This window comes from Dipodomys merriami, unplaced genomic scaffold, assembly GCF_024711535.1.
Source record: "Dipodomys merriami isolate MVZ:Mamm:240054 unplaced genomic scaffold, mDipMer1.0.p SCAF_1, whole genome shotgun sequence".
Lineage (NCBI taxonomy): Eukaryota > Metazoa > Chordata > Mammalia > Rodentia > Heteromyidae > Dipodomys > Dipodomys merriami.
Window position 1 is genome coordinate 117,079,059 of NW_027202270.1, and position 13,732 is coordinate 117,092,790.

At 47.6% G+C, this 13,732-nt stretch overlaps 1 protein-coding gene across 2 annotated transcripts in view; it reads left to right on the top strand.

The window, feature by feature from the left end:
* Positions 1-11,265, top strand: part of Kcnk10 (potassium two pore domain channel subfamily K member 10) — a 129,640-nt gene extending 118,375 nt beyond the window's left edge. For both annotated transcript variants that reach the window (XM_070028411.1, XM_070028410.1), the window contains exons 5-7: positions 3,108-3,294; positions 7,483-7,625; positions 9,320-11,265. In XM_070028411.1, the coding sequence (XP_069884512.1) occupies positions 3,108-3,294; positions 7,483-7,625; positions 9,320-9,940 (951 nt within the window). In that variant the 3' untranslated portion in view covers positions 9,941-11,265. The remainder of the gene's footprint in view (positions 1-3,107; positions 3,295-7,482; positions 7,626-9,319) is intronic.
* Positions 11,266-13,732: the final 2,467 nt, after the last annotated feature.

Genomic DNA, 13,732 nt, shown 5'->3' on the forward strand with positions numbered 1-13,732 from the left:
ACATCTCCTTTCCTTTTATAACCAAACATGAGTATATGCATATTTTCATATACCTACACACACACACACACACACACACACACACACACACACACACACACACACACGTGCCAAATACTTCTTACACTCCTAAAATAACCCCTCTTCCCAAGTCATTAAATGCCACAAGCATTTTGTGAGGGTCTTGGGGGTCTGGGAAGGGCAGCGATGGGAGAAATGTTTGCCTGACTGAGACACTCTCCAGAAAACTGTGTCATGAAGACACTGCTGCCCGGCCTCTGAGCTGTGATGCCTTCTCTTCTACCAAACTTCCCCTCCCCTCTGCCCATCTCAGGTAACTTGGGCACATCTCCAACTTCCTGTATGTTCCCTAAGCCTGCCTTCACCAATCTTCCAACCTCCATCTCAACTAGACTGCAGTCACACTCACATCCTCATTTGTGGCTGATGTAGCTCGTAGAACATTTAGCTCGCTTCAATTTCATTATGTGTTTGAGGAGGACTCTTTACGGAGGGAGGCGGGCGATGATGTTCCTATTGCCAGCAACTGGATTAACTGAAAAGATCCAAAGCCAAATTTCCATTTGGGCTCTGAGCCTGTCATGCGTAGCTACAAACCAAACGAGGCTCAGAAGTTCTTGGATTCTCAAGAGGGGCTTAGCTACTTCACAACATCCTCTTCCACTTCCCAACTTGGAAACTGAAGAATGGGTCAAAACATTCCGTAGAGTGTTCAGGCAATTCCTCTTATCACGATACCTTTGTGTATGGGGGAAGAAGAAATAGTATTCTTATATGCAGTTTCAATAATACAAATCAACGATACATTCCCCTCCCCTATGGCTTTTCCTAGGAGGGAATGACTTAAGAGTGCAGATCAAATTGTTTTCCTCCTCCTCACTTTATATCCTGAGCGCCTTTCAAAGGAGTCAGGCCAGTGACTCTTTTTTTGTTAATTTTATAACTTTTTTAAGTTGTTTATTCTCGGCCTTCCTTTCCAAAAAGGACACGGGCATAGATGATTCTTCAATGAGAGTGAATCTGGTTGTCTTCTGTTGAGTGAAGCAGAGTGCAGTGGTTTTCTTTGAGCTGGTGAATAGTTGAATAAGCTGAAAAGCTGTTTTCAGCAATTAAACACCGGACTGAGAGTTAATTACAGCAGAATCCTGATCTCAGCCATGCCCCTAATTAGCAACCTCATTTTATGATGGTCCCTCTTGGTTTCTGTTTTGCATCCGTACAATGAAGTACATGAATGTAAAGGCCTCTGTGCTCTGAAATGGTCTTTTGACTCAAGGCGACAAGTAGGAAGTTGATGGCATGGTATAGAGCTCCTCTACTGGTAGCCCCGGAGCAGCCCACTTTTCTTTTTTATTGACAAATTTTTATGGTTTTTTTTTCTCCTTTTTTAAATTTTAGTTTGTTTTCTTATCCGTACATAGTTGTTCAAAGGGGTTTCAATTCAGCATAGCAGTTTATGGGTACAAGGCAGCGTCCAGATCAATGTCACCCCTTACATTATCTCCCCCATTTCTTCCCACCTCGCCCCTCCCCTTCCATTGTTCCATTTTCACTTATGTCCATTGAATATTATGACTGTATTCACCCGCCATTCCTCTCTCCATTTGTCTGTCCCTGACTTTCCGTGAGTCCCATAATACGCATTCCAGCTCCCTGGCATTCATCTTGTTAAACCGTAAGTTAGTTGTTCAAAGGAGTTCCACCATTGAGCCCACCCCAGCATATACCATACTTTAACTTTTTGTATATATACATATATATATATTTATACATATACATATGAGCCTGTATATGTGTACAACATAACACTTCCATGTAGGAAAGAAGACATAGATCCTTTGACTCTCTGAGCCCGAGTTACAATTTTTAACTGCCTCTCCATTTCCCCAGCAAATGACACTTTTGCCCAAATCCATCTAGGTAGTAGTATAGCCAGGCTATGTACTCAGGTGTACATAATACAAAAATACATTTCATGAATCTATGCCAGTACATGGTACCAAAGGCCCCGGATGCAAATCTCCAGCACCAGGCCTGTGGGCCTGGCGAGCACATGGATTATTCTGCTTAGAAACAATGCAGCCTTGTCTTACCAGTAGCCTTCCCAGAGATGCCCCATCCACCCCCCTTACTCCACCAGCACAGTTCCTTTGCCCCCGAATCAATCTAAGTCCACTGTTCACTCCCTTAGAAGCTGGCAGTAGATAAGGCTCCCGCCTGCCCCTTTAGGCGGTGATCCTGTCATTTCTGACTTCTCTCCTCTCAGGTGGGTAATACAGCCAGCAGATCTGATCATCAAAGCCCCCTGTGGGTTTTGAGACAAATGTGTGTCATAAATAGACAACCTCTACCAGGGGACGGTGGGGGTGGAGACACACACCAGTGCTGGGCTACAGTCTGTCACCAGTGAGGCTGGGCTGGCTCTGTTTGAATTTCACTTTGGTCTGCTGACGTCTCCTCCACAGAACGTGGCAATATGCATACTACTTCTTACAGCCAACCAGATCCTTGCTTCCTCACTCCATTTTTTTTTTTTTTTTTTTGCGAGACTGAAACTAGGTTCAACTCTATTACCCTAGGTTTAGGAAGAGTCCAAAAGTCCTTAGAGATTCCCCCTAACGGAGAGTTAGTAACACATGGATATTTAAAGCAAGCCCTTCTTAGGAAATAATGACATTTGTATTCATGAGAAAGTTAGAACTAGTATTTGGTTCTAACTCATAAAACCAAGAGACAGAGAGAGAGAGAGAGAGAGAGAGAGAGAGAGAGAGAGAGAGAGAGAGAGAGAGAGAGAGAGAGAGAAAGAGAGAGATTTGAGGCATACATGAAGCAGTGTTTCTTGACCTGGTGTCCATGAATAGGCTTCAACTATGGAGGCCTGAGATCTTCCTAGTCCATCTAGAAACTTCTATAGGTGCATTTCCCTAGGAAAGAGGCTGCAATCTTCCCCAGTTTTTTTGCCCCAGGCAACGACTGATTGGAGAAAGGTTCAAAGCCAGTGACATGACTTCCTTTATTTTCTCTACATCTGAAGCCAGGTGACAGTACTGACTTGCCTGTCCGCCTTTCTTCTTTGCTCTTCCTAGAAAAAGCAAGTGAGCCAGACCAAGATCCGGGTCATCTCAACCATCCTGTTCATCCTGGCGGGCTGCATTGTGTTTGTGACGATTCCTGCGGTCATTTTTAAGTACATCGAGGGATGGACGGCCTTGGAGTCCATTTATTTTGTGGTAGTCACTCTGACCACTGTGGGGTTTGGTGATTTTGTGGCAGGTAAGCATCCTGGGCATGCCTGTCATGGTGGGAGTGGGGGTGGGGGTGTCACTGGGAGGGGGTCATCTGTGGGTTGTACGTTCCAAAATCAAGATAACTGATGTTTGTAGGAAATTTCCGCAAGTGAAAAATGGCTCATTGCTATGACCACTGTGCACCGACTCATTTCAAACCCCGAATCTTGTGTGATGTAAAACAGCAGCAGGACATCCCCGCCCCCATTGCCATGAAAAGAAAGCCAGCTCCACCCCCCCTCCTCAGGATGCCTTATCATTGCCTGAATTAATACCAGGGTGGAATGAATGTCTCACTGAGGCCTAGACTGGTTCCTTATCAATGGACAAAAGCTGTTATCCTAGCTTTTGTGTTTTGAATTTGCAAAAGGCAAATAAGATGCTCAGGAGAGGTTAATGTGAAAGTTGGCCTGCGGTGGCCTACCGAGGGGAAGCTCCCTGATGCCAGGCTGAGCGCCGTTGACCCGCAGTCCAGGTCCCTGATGCCAGGCTAAATGCAGTTGACCCTGCAGTCCAGGTCCCTGATGCCAGGCTAAATGCAGTTGACCCGCAGTCCTGGTCCCTGATGCCAGGCTGAGAGCCATTGACCCGCAGTCCTGGTCCCTGATGCCAGGCTAAATGCAGTTGACCCCGCAGTCCTGGTCCCTGATGCCAGGCTAAATGCAGTTGACCCCGCAGTCCTGGTCCCTGATGCCAGGCGGAGCGCCGTTGACCCGCAGTCCTGGTCCCTGATGCCAGGCTGAGCGCCATTGACCCGCAATCCGGGTCTGGGGTTTGCTGGCTGGCAGGAGATAGGCCTTGTGGTGGCTCCGGGGAGGATGTGATGGAATGGAGTCTGCGGGAATGTATAGACAAGCACCCGTCCTCAGGATTTTCTTTGGGTTTCTCAAGGGACAAGGAGGTTGAAAATAAATGGCAGTTGGCTTCATTCATGAACCAATTTCCCAAAGTATGGCAGAAAGGCAGGAATAAAAGGCCATCCTAATTCTTCCCTATAGCGATAGTGTATGTGTTCTAATAATTGCTCATATTCTACATTAAGAAATGGGCACTTTGACCAAATGATTCTATCATAAGGTTGAGATGTTTCCCTCGTGTATGTGTGTGTGTGTGTGTGTGCGCGCGCACACACACATGCGCGCGCGCTTCTGTGGGGACAGTGTGTGTAAGGAGGAGAGGGATCTCCCTGGTCTTTAGGAAATCTGGTAAAAGTAGAAAATTCTGGAAGGAATGTTAGAAGATTACCAATAGGTGCGTGTGTGTTTCCATGCTAATTCTGTAACAAGATAGTGGCTTGGTAATTATTCCTCCTGGGCAGAAGCTTAGAGCTGACTGTAAAGAAATAGTCGGGAGGTTTTACCCCCTCTTTCCCTTCTGTGGACAAATGACAAAGAATTTCCGGGTCAAAGCGATTAAAAATGGCTTACAGCTGGGTGTGGTGATGCCACTCGCACAGTCTTAGGAGGCAGAGGCAGGACCAGGCCAAATTTCAGGCTAGCTTAATAGCCTTGGCTACATAGAAAGAACTTGTCTCAAAAAAAAAAAAAGAAAATAAATGAAAGCTTCCTGGAGAGCTAGAGCCTGGGACCCTGCCAGTCTTTCCTTGTGCGTAATGCTCGGCCATTGCTATCGGAGCAGAGACCGCACGCACTAAAGACAAGCCAGAGGAGCTGAGAGAAGTTGTACGAACAACTGTAGGAGTTGTTAAGTTTAATTCCTGAGCATCATCCATAGCCTGTCCCTACGAAGACTTTATCAAGATTCCAATCTGAGTTAAATACAGGTAAGCTAGAGGGAGTTTAGAACCATTTCATCCTAAGATCCTGAAATCTCTTAGAGAGAAAATGGCGGTTTATTTCTTTTCATCATCTACGAACATCCTCTTGTATAACTCAGGTCACCGGTAGATTATGTGTAAGGCCTAATGTAAATTCCTTGAAAAGAGTTGTTTAATACCCTATTTTTAAGGGAACAATGAAAATAAAAGTCTGCACATGTTAATATAGACGCAGTATTTTTTTTCTCTTGAATCTTTTTTGACACACCTTCAGTCGAGCCCACCAACAGTCCTGTAAGAGTGGGAGGGAAGGTTGTCTGGCCATTAAAACAAGATACATGGCCAAGAGTTGATGGTCTTTGTCATCTGACTTGGCATCGACTTCTGGTAGAAATGTAATTGGGGTATCAGTCATATACAGTTGTTTGCACATTTGTTTTGCAGCTGACCCCTTTTGAGGTCAGTCTAACAACACTGCAGCCTTTTGCAACTCTGATTAGAAGCATTCACCATTTCCATTTCCCGCCTAGCCTGTGATTAAAAACAAAATAAAAAAAATAAAAAAATAAAAAAATAAATTCAAACGGCTGTCGACTGGATTGTTCACTAGCGCCCTCTGGTGGCAGCCCTGGTTAGGTGCTAGTGACTTGCAAAGGTAAATAATTACTTAATCCAAACAATTCTACACAGAGGGAGCTTTCTAGCCTTGTACAGAAACAAAACAGACCTCAACAAACAAACAAACAAAAAAACAAGTGAAAGTCACAGGAATTCAAATTATATTCTGGAGAAAGCTTTGGGAGAACGTTGCCTACAGAGAAAACAGAAACCAAAACCAAAACAGAGGCAGCTAAAGCAAACCATAGTCCTGTACCACTGTAGGGTTGTATTTTCACTTTCAGAAGTGGCAGCAGCTGTGAAGACCTCAAGTGTTGTGTTGCAAAGTGGGCATGGGTGCGTTGAGAAGAGCCGCAGGTCCCAGTGTCTGTCCAGGTGGCTTTTCAAGCCACCACAGATGTGGTCAAAGCTCGGTTGTGCTTCAGTGGTGCCAGTTGTGGTTAGCGCTGTGACCCAGTGGGAAAGTCTCGCCATCCGTCATCCTTCATTACTGTCATTGCCTAATATTGGTTCTCTTAGAAATGGCCCTGCCTGCTCCATGGGGCAGGCGTGTCTCACAGCGTGGGGACAGGGCTGATCTGTTATGTCACCAAGTTCCTTCTCTTCTTCTGGAGTGAGGGCTGGGCTTGGTGCCTGTCAATTTTGCCTAGCTGCCCTCTGTAGTGTTTGTATGAAGGCTTCAATAAATAGGCTGATTACTCGGAATGATCAACTAGTGTTTTCAATGGAACAGCTAGTCAATACCCTTAGGCAACTGACCAATTTGTTTTGATGGATTTTTAAAGGTAGCCCTTTTTAAAAATATATAATCTAAAGAGATTGGAATAGTTGGTTCCCCCCCACCCCCAGATCCCTTTATAATCTAGTTTACTGTGATTCTAATTATGTGGCCTAATTAACCCTTTGGATTTGCCAGGTGTAGACATCACCCCTCATCAGCATGAAATCACTATTTCACGGCTCAAAGTCTCAGTCATGCCATTATGCCCGAATTTACTGTTGTGCACCCAACCAAGAAATTTTGGTAACTAAGTGTGACCTTAAAATTGGTCTCAAGAGCTCCAAACCATTTGGGAGGGTGTAGAAATATTGGACTCTTTAGCCAAATAAATGTACAAAGTTTAAGAGCAAAAACAATGGCGGCTGAGCCTGACCTGAGGTGTATCAGTGGAGTCCTTCATCACTGATGCTCAGGTTGAGAGGAGTCAAGAGGCCCTCTAATAATTGTACTCTTACAGGCATTCCAGTTAGTGGTCAAGAACCAGGGAAGGGAATCACAGGCCTGGCTCCTGCAGGAAAGGGGCACATCTTTCTCCTGCTGCCCCAACCCTCACTATATCTTATATTACTCTGCAAGTCTGATGGCTGAGTGTTAGGATAATGAGGTAACATCTCCGTTGCATGGATGGACCGGCACATGTTTGCTCTGTTAAGAGCACTTGCAAGGCCATCTAAAAACAACCTGTGGGGCCAAGATGCTGGTGGCTCACATTTGTGATCCAAGCCACTCAGGAGGCTGAGATTTGAGGATCGTGGGGGCCAAGCTGGCACAGGCAGTAAAGTCCATGAGACTCTATCTCAAATTAACCAGGAAAAGGCTTGAAGTGAAGCTGCTACTCACGTGGTTAGAGCAGCAACCAGCCTTGAGCAAGATAGCTAAGGGACTGAACCCAGGCCCTGAGTTCAAGACCCAGCACTGTAACACACATGTCCCACCCCCCCCACCCCCGCCCAATAATGTTTGGTTGTTTTTAGGGGGAAATGTTTGGTTGTTTTTAGGGGGAAATGCTGGCATCAATTACCGGGAGTGGTACAAGCCCCTGGTGTGGTTCTGGATCCTTGTTGGCCTGGCCTACTTCGCCGCTGTTCTCAGTATGATCGGAGACTGGCTACGGGTGCTCTCCAAAAAGACAAAAGAAGAGGTAGGACTTTCTCCAAACTCCCTAACTTCCAACTTTGACTCGTGTCAAGTATTGCCTGTCTATTCTCTGGTCAGGCATGTTTCTGACTCCATGCAAAAAATGGTGCCTATTTTAAAGCTTCTCCCCCACCCACCCCCACCCTCCGGCCCCTTCAATCCTGACCTCAAGCCAAGAAGCCAAGTGGAGTGGAATGGACATTTTTGTTCTCTGGAATCTTTTTTGGGGGGTGGGGAGGGGGGAGGTGAGAAAAATATGGTTATTTACTTCCTAACCCTCACACCCTAGGCAGACAAGGAAACAATAACTGATTTCCTTTTTAAAATAAATGAAATTAAAACAAATAGCAAGTGAAGACAGACTGTGCAAATACCTGGGAGACCCCAGGCACACATCCCAGGGCAAGCTGGCTGGTCTTCCAAGGTCCAGAAGTCTGCCTGGGGCTGCAGCAGAATACCAGGCTCTTTGCTTAATACGAGAGCGAAGTCTTGAAATAGTAGCCAGCCATGGGGACAGGGGCTGGGGGGGGGGGCCCTTTCACCATGTCCTCCACACGTCCCTCCCGCCCTCCCCCCTCCGAGACCCATGCATTCCTGTTGCCAAGGAAGCCTGGTCTTTACCCCTCACACAAGCATCCACACAAAGTTGAAAGAGGAAGACCTGGAAGGGGAAGATGGATTTTGTGACTTAGAAGACTCGCAGATGCTTCTTCTAGCGCGAGAGGAAAAGGAGGAGCCAAGTAAAAGGAAGTGAGAGAAGAAAAACCCAAGAGAGCAAGCGTAGGGCAGGAGGCTTTAGGGGCAGCTCTGTGTTTCTGTCCACATAAAGGGCCTCAGGACAGAGTTACTGAAGGCGCCGTGTCCCGCCCCTTCCCTGGGCCCCTGTGTTGGGTTTCCTGGCCGGCCTCGGCCATGCCAGTGCTATTTCCACTCTGCTTCTCTAAATGGCCAGCGGGCCTGCCGAAGATCGGCCATGACAAGCGTGAAAGGAACAACGTAAAATACGGACTTTTTGTCCGTCCCCAAATCGGAGTCCCTCGTCTCCACCGGGGAGCATGGGATGTGTACTGACTGTCCTGTTGAATAAAAGCCAAGATATTGAGTGCACCTCCTTCCTCAGGCTTAAATAGCTTGATTTTGAAGGAGATACGTTGCAGGGGGGGGGGTGAGGGGTGGGTGGGGGGACACTTTGGCCAAATAGACCCTTCCCTTCCTGCACCCTGACCGAAGGTGCCAGTGAAGAGCCTTCCAGCGGGACAGGCCCCCTAGCCCGCAGCCACAGCAGAAGGCAGCCTGCTTCGGTTTGCCCAGCTCCTGGGGTTTCAGCATGGCACTGGATTTATGTTTCCTCTAAAATGGAAACGCCCTCAGTGATTTGGGGCAGGTAGCTAGATAGGATGAGCACCGGCCAGAATCCCAGGGACGGATCTCTCCTCCAGAGCGCCACCCACCTTTCCTTCAGCCGCCATCTGCCTGGCTCAGGCATCTCTTGGGTGACCCTCCATCCACGCTGGTCCTGCTGGGCATTTACTTGGGTGTCAGCAAGCCCCGGGGTTAGAAGTCGTGTGGTCCACCCTTCCCTGGGACATCTCCCACCCACCCCCCCCCCAAAGGACCCCTTCCCCTCGGGGACACCCAGAGGACGCTGGGGAGGAATTTCTCAGTGTTGTTGTTGTTGCTCTTCCTTCTCTCCGCCAGGTTGGTGAGATCAAGGCCCACGCCGCAGAGTGGAAGGCCAACGTGACAGCCGAGTTCCGAGAGACCAGGCGGCGGCTCAGCGTGGAGATCCATGACAAGCTGCAGCGGGCCGCCACCATCCGCAGCATGGAGCGCCGGCGCCTGGGCCTGGACCAGCGGGCCCACTCACTCGACATGCTGTCCCCGGAGAAGCGCTCCGTCTTTGCTGCCCTGGACACAGGCCGCTTCAAGGCCTCCTCCCAAGAGAGCATCAACAACCGGCCCAACAACCTGCGCCTTAGGGGGTCTGAGCAGCTCAACAAGCACGGGCAAGGCGCCTCTGAAGACAACATCATCAACAAGTTCGGGTCCACCTCTAAACTCACCAAGAGGAAAAACAAGGACCTCAAAAAGACCTTGCCCGAGGACGTCCAGAAAATCTACAAGACCTTCCGCAATTACTCACTAGATGAAGAGAAGAAAGAGGAAGAGACGGAAAAGATGTGTAACTCAGACAACTCCAGCACGGCCATGCTGACAGAGTCCATCCAGCAGTACGCTGAGATGGAGAACGGAATGATCCCCACCGACACCAAAGACCAGCAGCTTGAGGACAATGCGTTACTTGAAGACAGAAACTAAATGTGACAGACGCTGGGGACTACGTGTTGTGCGGTCTTTTTCGTTCCTTCTTTCGTTCTTTTTTTTAAATATTCACACTAAGACACGTGCCTTAAACAGACTTCTTGTTAGTCCAAAATTACATAGCATTGAAGAATCTATTTCACTGTGCCATAAACAACTGAGAGATTGCTCTGCCAAAATGAATCAAGGACAAGAACTTCATTTTCATATAGCGGCGATGGGACTCATGGGAGAGGAGGGGGTCACATACATAGCAGGTTAGGGCAGGACACATGGAGGGACTTCCCGGAGTGATGCTGACTTGGAATGGCAGGCAGACAAAGAGCAGCTCTTTCTTACAACAGGCGTGTGTGTGTGTGTGTGTGTGTGTGTGTGTGTGTGTGTGCGCGTGCACGTTTAAATGGGAGTCTCATTTTCTGAACCTACTGTTGGTGATAAGTCACACACCGCAGGGGTGGGGCCGGTTTGCAGGTGAACTGGTAAACTGTGGGTTAGGGCTAACACAATGGCATACGCTGTGAGCTTGACCGTTGATACCAACCTTTCAGGGCATAGGATCTGACACTTAGAGAGCTCCAGATGAATGCTCGTGGGACCCAGTGGGACCTGGGATTTTTATTGGAAGCAGACCAGAGCACACGAACTAAAAGGTGCAATTGCTTTTCTCATTACAACACACACACACACACACACACACACACACACACAAAATAATCACAGACACATCATACTGTGGATCTCACTGAACCAACGACACACACGTCTGTTGTGTTTTGTCATCTTTCTGGGCTTGGTGACCCAAGTGAACGTGCCACCATTGGGTAAAGACTCATCCTCAGCTGCTGCCTGGTAAAAGGCAAGCCACGCATTTTTGTTTTTCTTTTTTTCTTTTCCCTCAGTGGGTGTGAAGGTGAAAAATAAACTGAATTTTTGAAATATCCATGTTCACTTTTCTACCGTAGCTTTGCTTTTCCCATTTTTGTTTTGATAGGGGGGGAAGAAAAAAAAACAACAACAACCAACCACCAAAACCATTTCCTTGCAGGATGCCAGTGGCTGGCTGTTCTGTCTAGCTGATGCTAATTTTATATATACATATAAATAGACATCCTGCAGTGCTGAGGCAGTGAAGAGGACCACAGCATCTTTCCATCTCAGGGCTTTTTGTCCCTTTGGGTGTCTGAGGGTAGACATAGTTATGAGACCCGAACTTGCTTTTCTCACACAAGAAGACTTTCCCTTATCCAACCCCCGAATAGCAGGGTTGAAATACTCTAATTGCTTGTAGCTTAAGTGCCATTAATGCCATTCAAAACAGTAATACCGACAAAAAGGTCTCCAAAAGCTTTGATTGTATTTTTATGTTGGGCTGTACTCCTGTATTCCTACAGTGACACTTCTTCGCCTTGTCTCTTCGGTTTGCTCCTGTCTTACACTAAGGCTTGGACTTGATGTGCTCAAGGCAATGTCTGGTAACTAATGAGGAGGATTGCTCTTGAGGCTGGACCATTCAGTGAGGGGAAGTGGGAGGGATGGGGTAGTCATTGGTCCTGGGAAACAGTTCATACGAGGCCATCGGCGCCTGTGTGTGCCTGGATTTTGATCCTAAGTGGCCGGCTGCCGGTTCAAAGCTAGCAAGCCAGGTGAGCCACTTCAACGGTGCGCTGGCAGGACCAGGAAGTTGTTGGTTATGGGTCTTCGAGGCTCAGTAAGCCATTTTGGAGATGTCATATAATCAACTCACAGAGTAGATTTACTAAAACAGCACAGCACATGCGGAGACGTCCAGAAACCACCTTTGTGTTTTCTGATGTCCAGGAGGGAAATGACGCCCACTCTATCCTGGACCACTGGCACTTTGGAAGACCTATTCCCTGGCTCCCTTTATTTTTCCAAAAAATGCACAACTCACTCCCACGGCCTGTCGCCTCCAATACTTCTCGTATTGCTTTTGAGAAGGGGCCAAATGAGAAGCCCTCTGATGAGACCCATCTTGTCCCATAAAGGCTTGGGTGAACTCTGTCTCCACAGGTGTCTGCAGAGTCTGGAGTAGACCCTGGCAGGTGATATTTATGCAGGGGTGGCTGCTGGCTGTCTCCTGTGGGAACTGCTCCAGTCTCACCCAAGGCCTTTGGAAGAATAGCTAAGTGGGAACCCCTCTTCTCTTATTCCCACAAGTTCAAGTGTCCTGATTAAACTGTCTGGAGCTCATTCATATGGGCTCCAACCTTGCTATCACTTTATAGCAGCATATACCTCGCCATACCTTGTTATCGCTTTATAGTACTATGTTGAAATTGGAGGCCCAGCCGCCAGATCTGGCAAAGAGGTTTCCTGTCAGGTATCCAGTGCCTTCTGTGTGTCCAGCACTCGATCGGGCACGTTAGGGACGGCACCCGCTGAAACCTCACAATGCTATGTGGGAAGTATGTACAAACTCACTCTAGAGACAAAGGTGGAGGGAGCAAAAGTAACTCGTTGAATAGCACACAGCAGGGATGTGGTAGGGCTGAGTATTCCAAGTATGATCAAGGTCTGTTTGCAACCTTGCTAGTGGCTGTGTCATGTATCCGTGTGTGTATGTGTGTGTGTGTGTGTGTGTGTGTGTGTGTGTGTGTGTGTGTGTGTGTGAGAGAGAGAGAGAGAGAGAGAGAGAGAGAGAGAGAGAGAGAGAGAGAGAGAGAGATGTACATATCTCTTAAGCTTGATGGACACAGTTTACAGGAATGAGGTGATGTTTTTACCCCCAAAAGGCCACGAGATCTTTGTGTGAACATGGTCTCAAGAGGTTTCCCTGGAAGGTACCTACTGTGCACTGTTTTCGTTTCTGTATGGCTAAAATTGCCCTTTGATAGCACTCTTTTGCACTTTACTTGCGTAACTTGCAGAAACTCTGCGCATCACAGGAATGAAACAGTTCAGAGCTCAAAGTGGCCTCGTCCACCCAATGGAGCAGGTGCCTGTATCGGTGCGCATGTAAACCCTTCCCCAGAGTTGAACCACGGTAAAACAGAGAATCAAACTTAGGTTTGATTTGGGAGAAGGGAAATTGCTCCTATCACCCGCTCTCCGAGAACAATATAGACAAAAGCATTGTCAAATAAGGGTCAAAGAAGACCCTCGGGGACAGGGAGCCAGTCAATAGGTGGGCCACATGGTTCACAAACACCACTCTCCAGAGGAGGAGCTGAGGGAAGATGAGAGGTTGGACTCCTTTTTGTGTGCATAAGCTAAGGCCCAAGGAGTCAGTTGTCCTGAAGTTACTTGAATGTTAACCTTGTGAAGAACAGGGCCACTAGTATGTGGAACACATGTACAAAGGCCAAGCAGCCACATGTTCTAGACATGCATTTGCACAGCTCATCGCTCACGGCTCAGTAATCAGTGCTAGTCTGGGGTTAGGGCTCTATTACTGTGATGGTAGTTGTGGCAGTGGTGGTTGGTGTCTGGTACTACTGGTACTACTGCCTGGTACTACTGTCTGGGCTCCACCAGTGTGCGCAGAACACACCCTGAACCTCAGCACTCTTTGGGTTTTAGAGTTCTTTGGCAAAAACCATCCCCTGTCCGTGAGTTAATCCAACTTAACCAGCAAGTTCTAAGTTGGATTTGTGAATACCAATGAATGGTCCCGCTCTTCTTCGGCTTCGGGGGAAGATCTTTTTTTTTGCCTTCATGGGTTTGTTTTCCGGATGATGAATGGAGACCAGATGTATTTGGGAGACTGATATCCAAAATAGGATCACCACCCTGGGGAGGCTCTATCCTTCCTTGTAGAAATTTAGCACA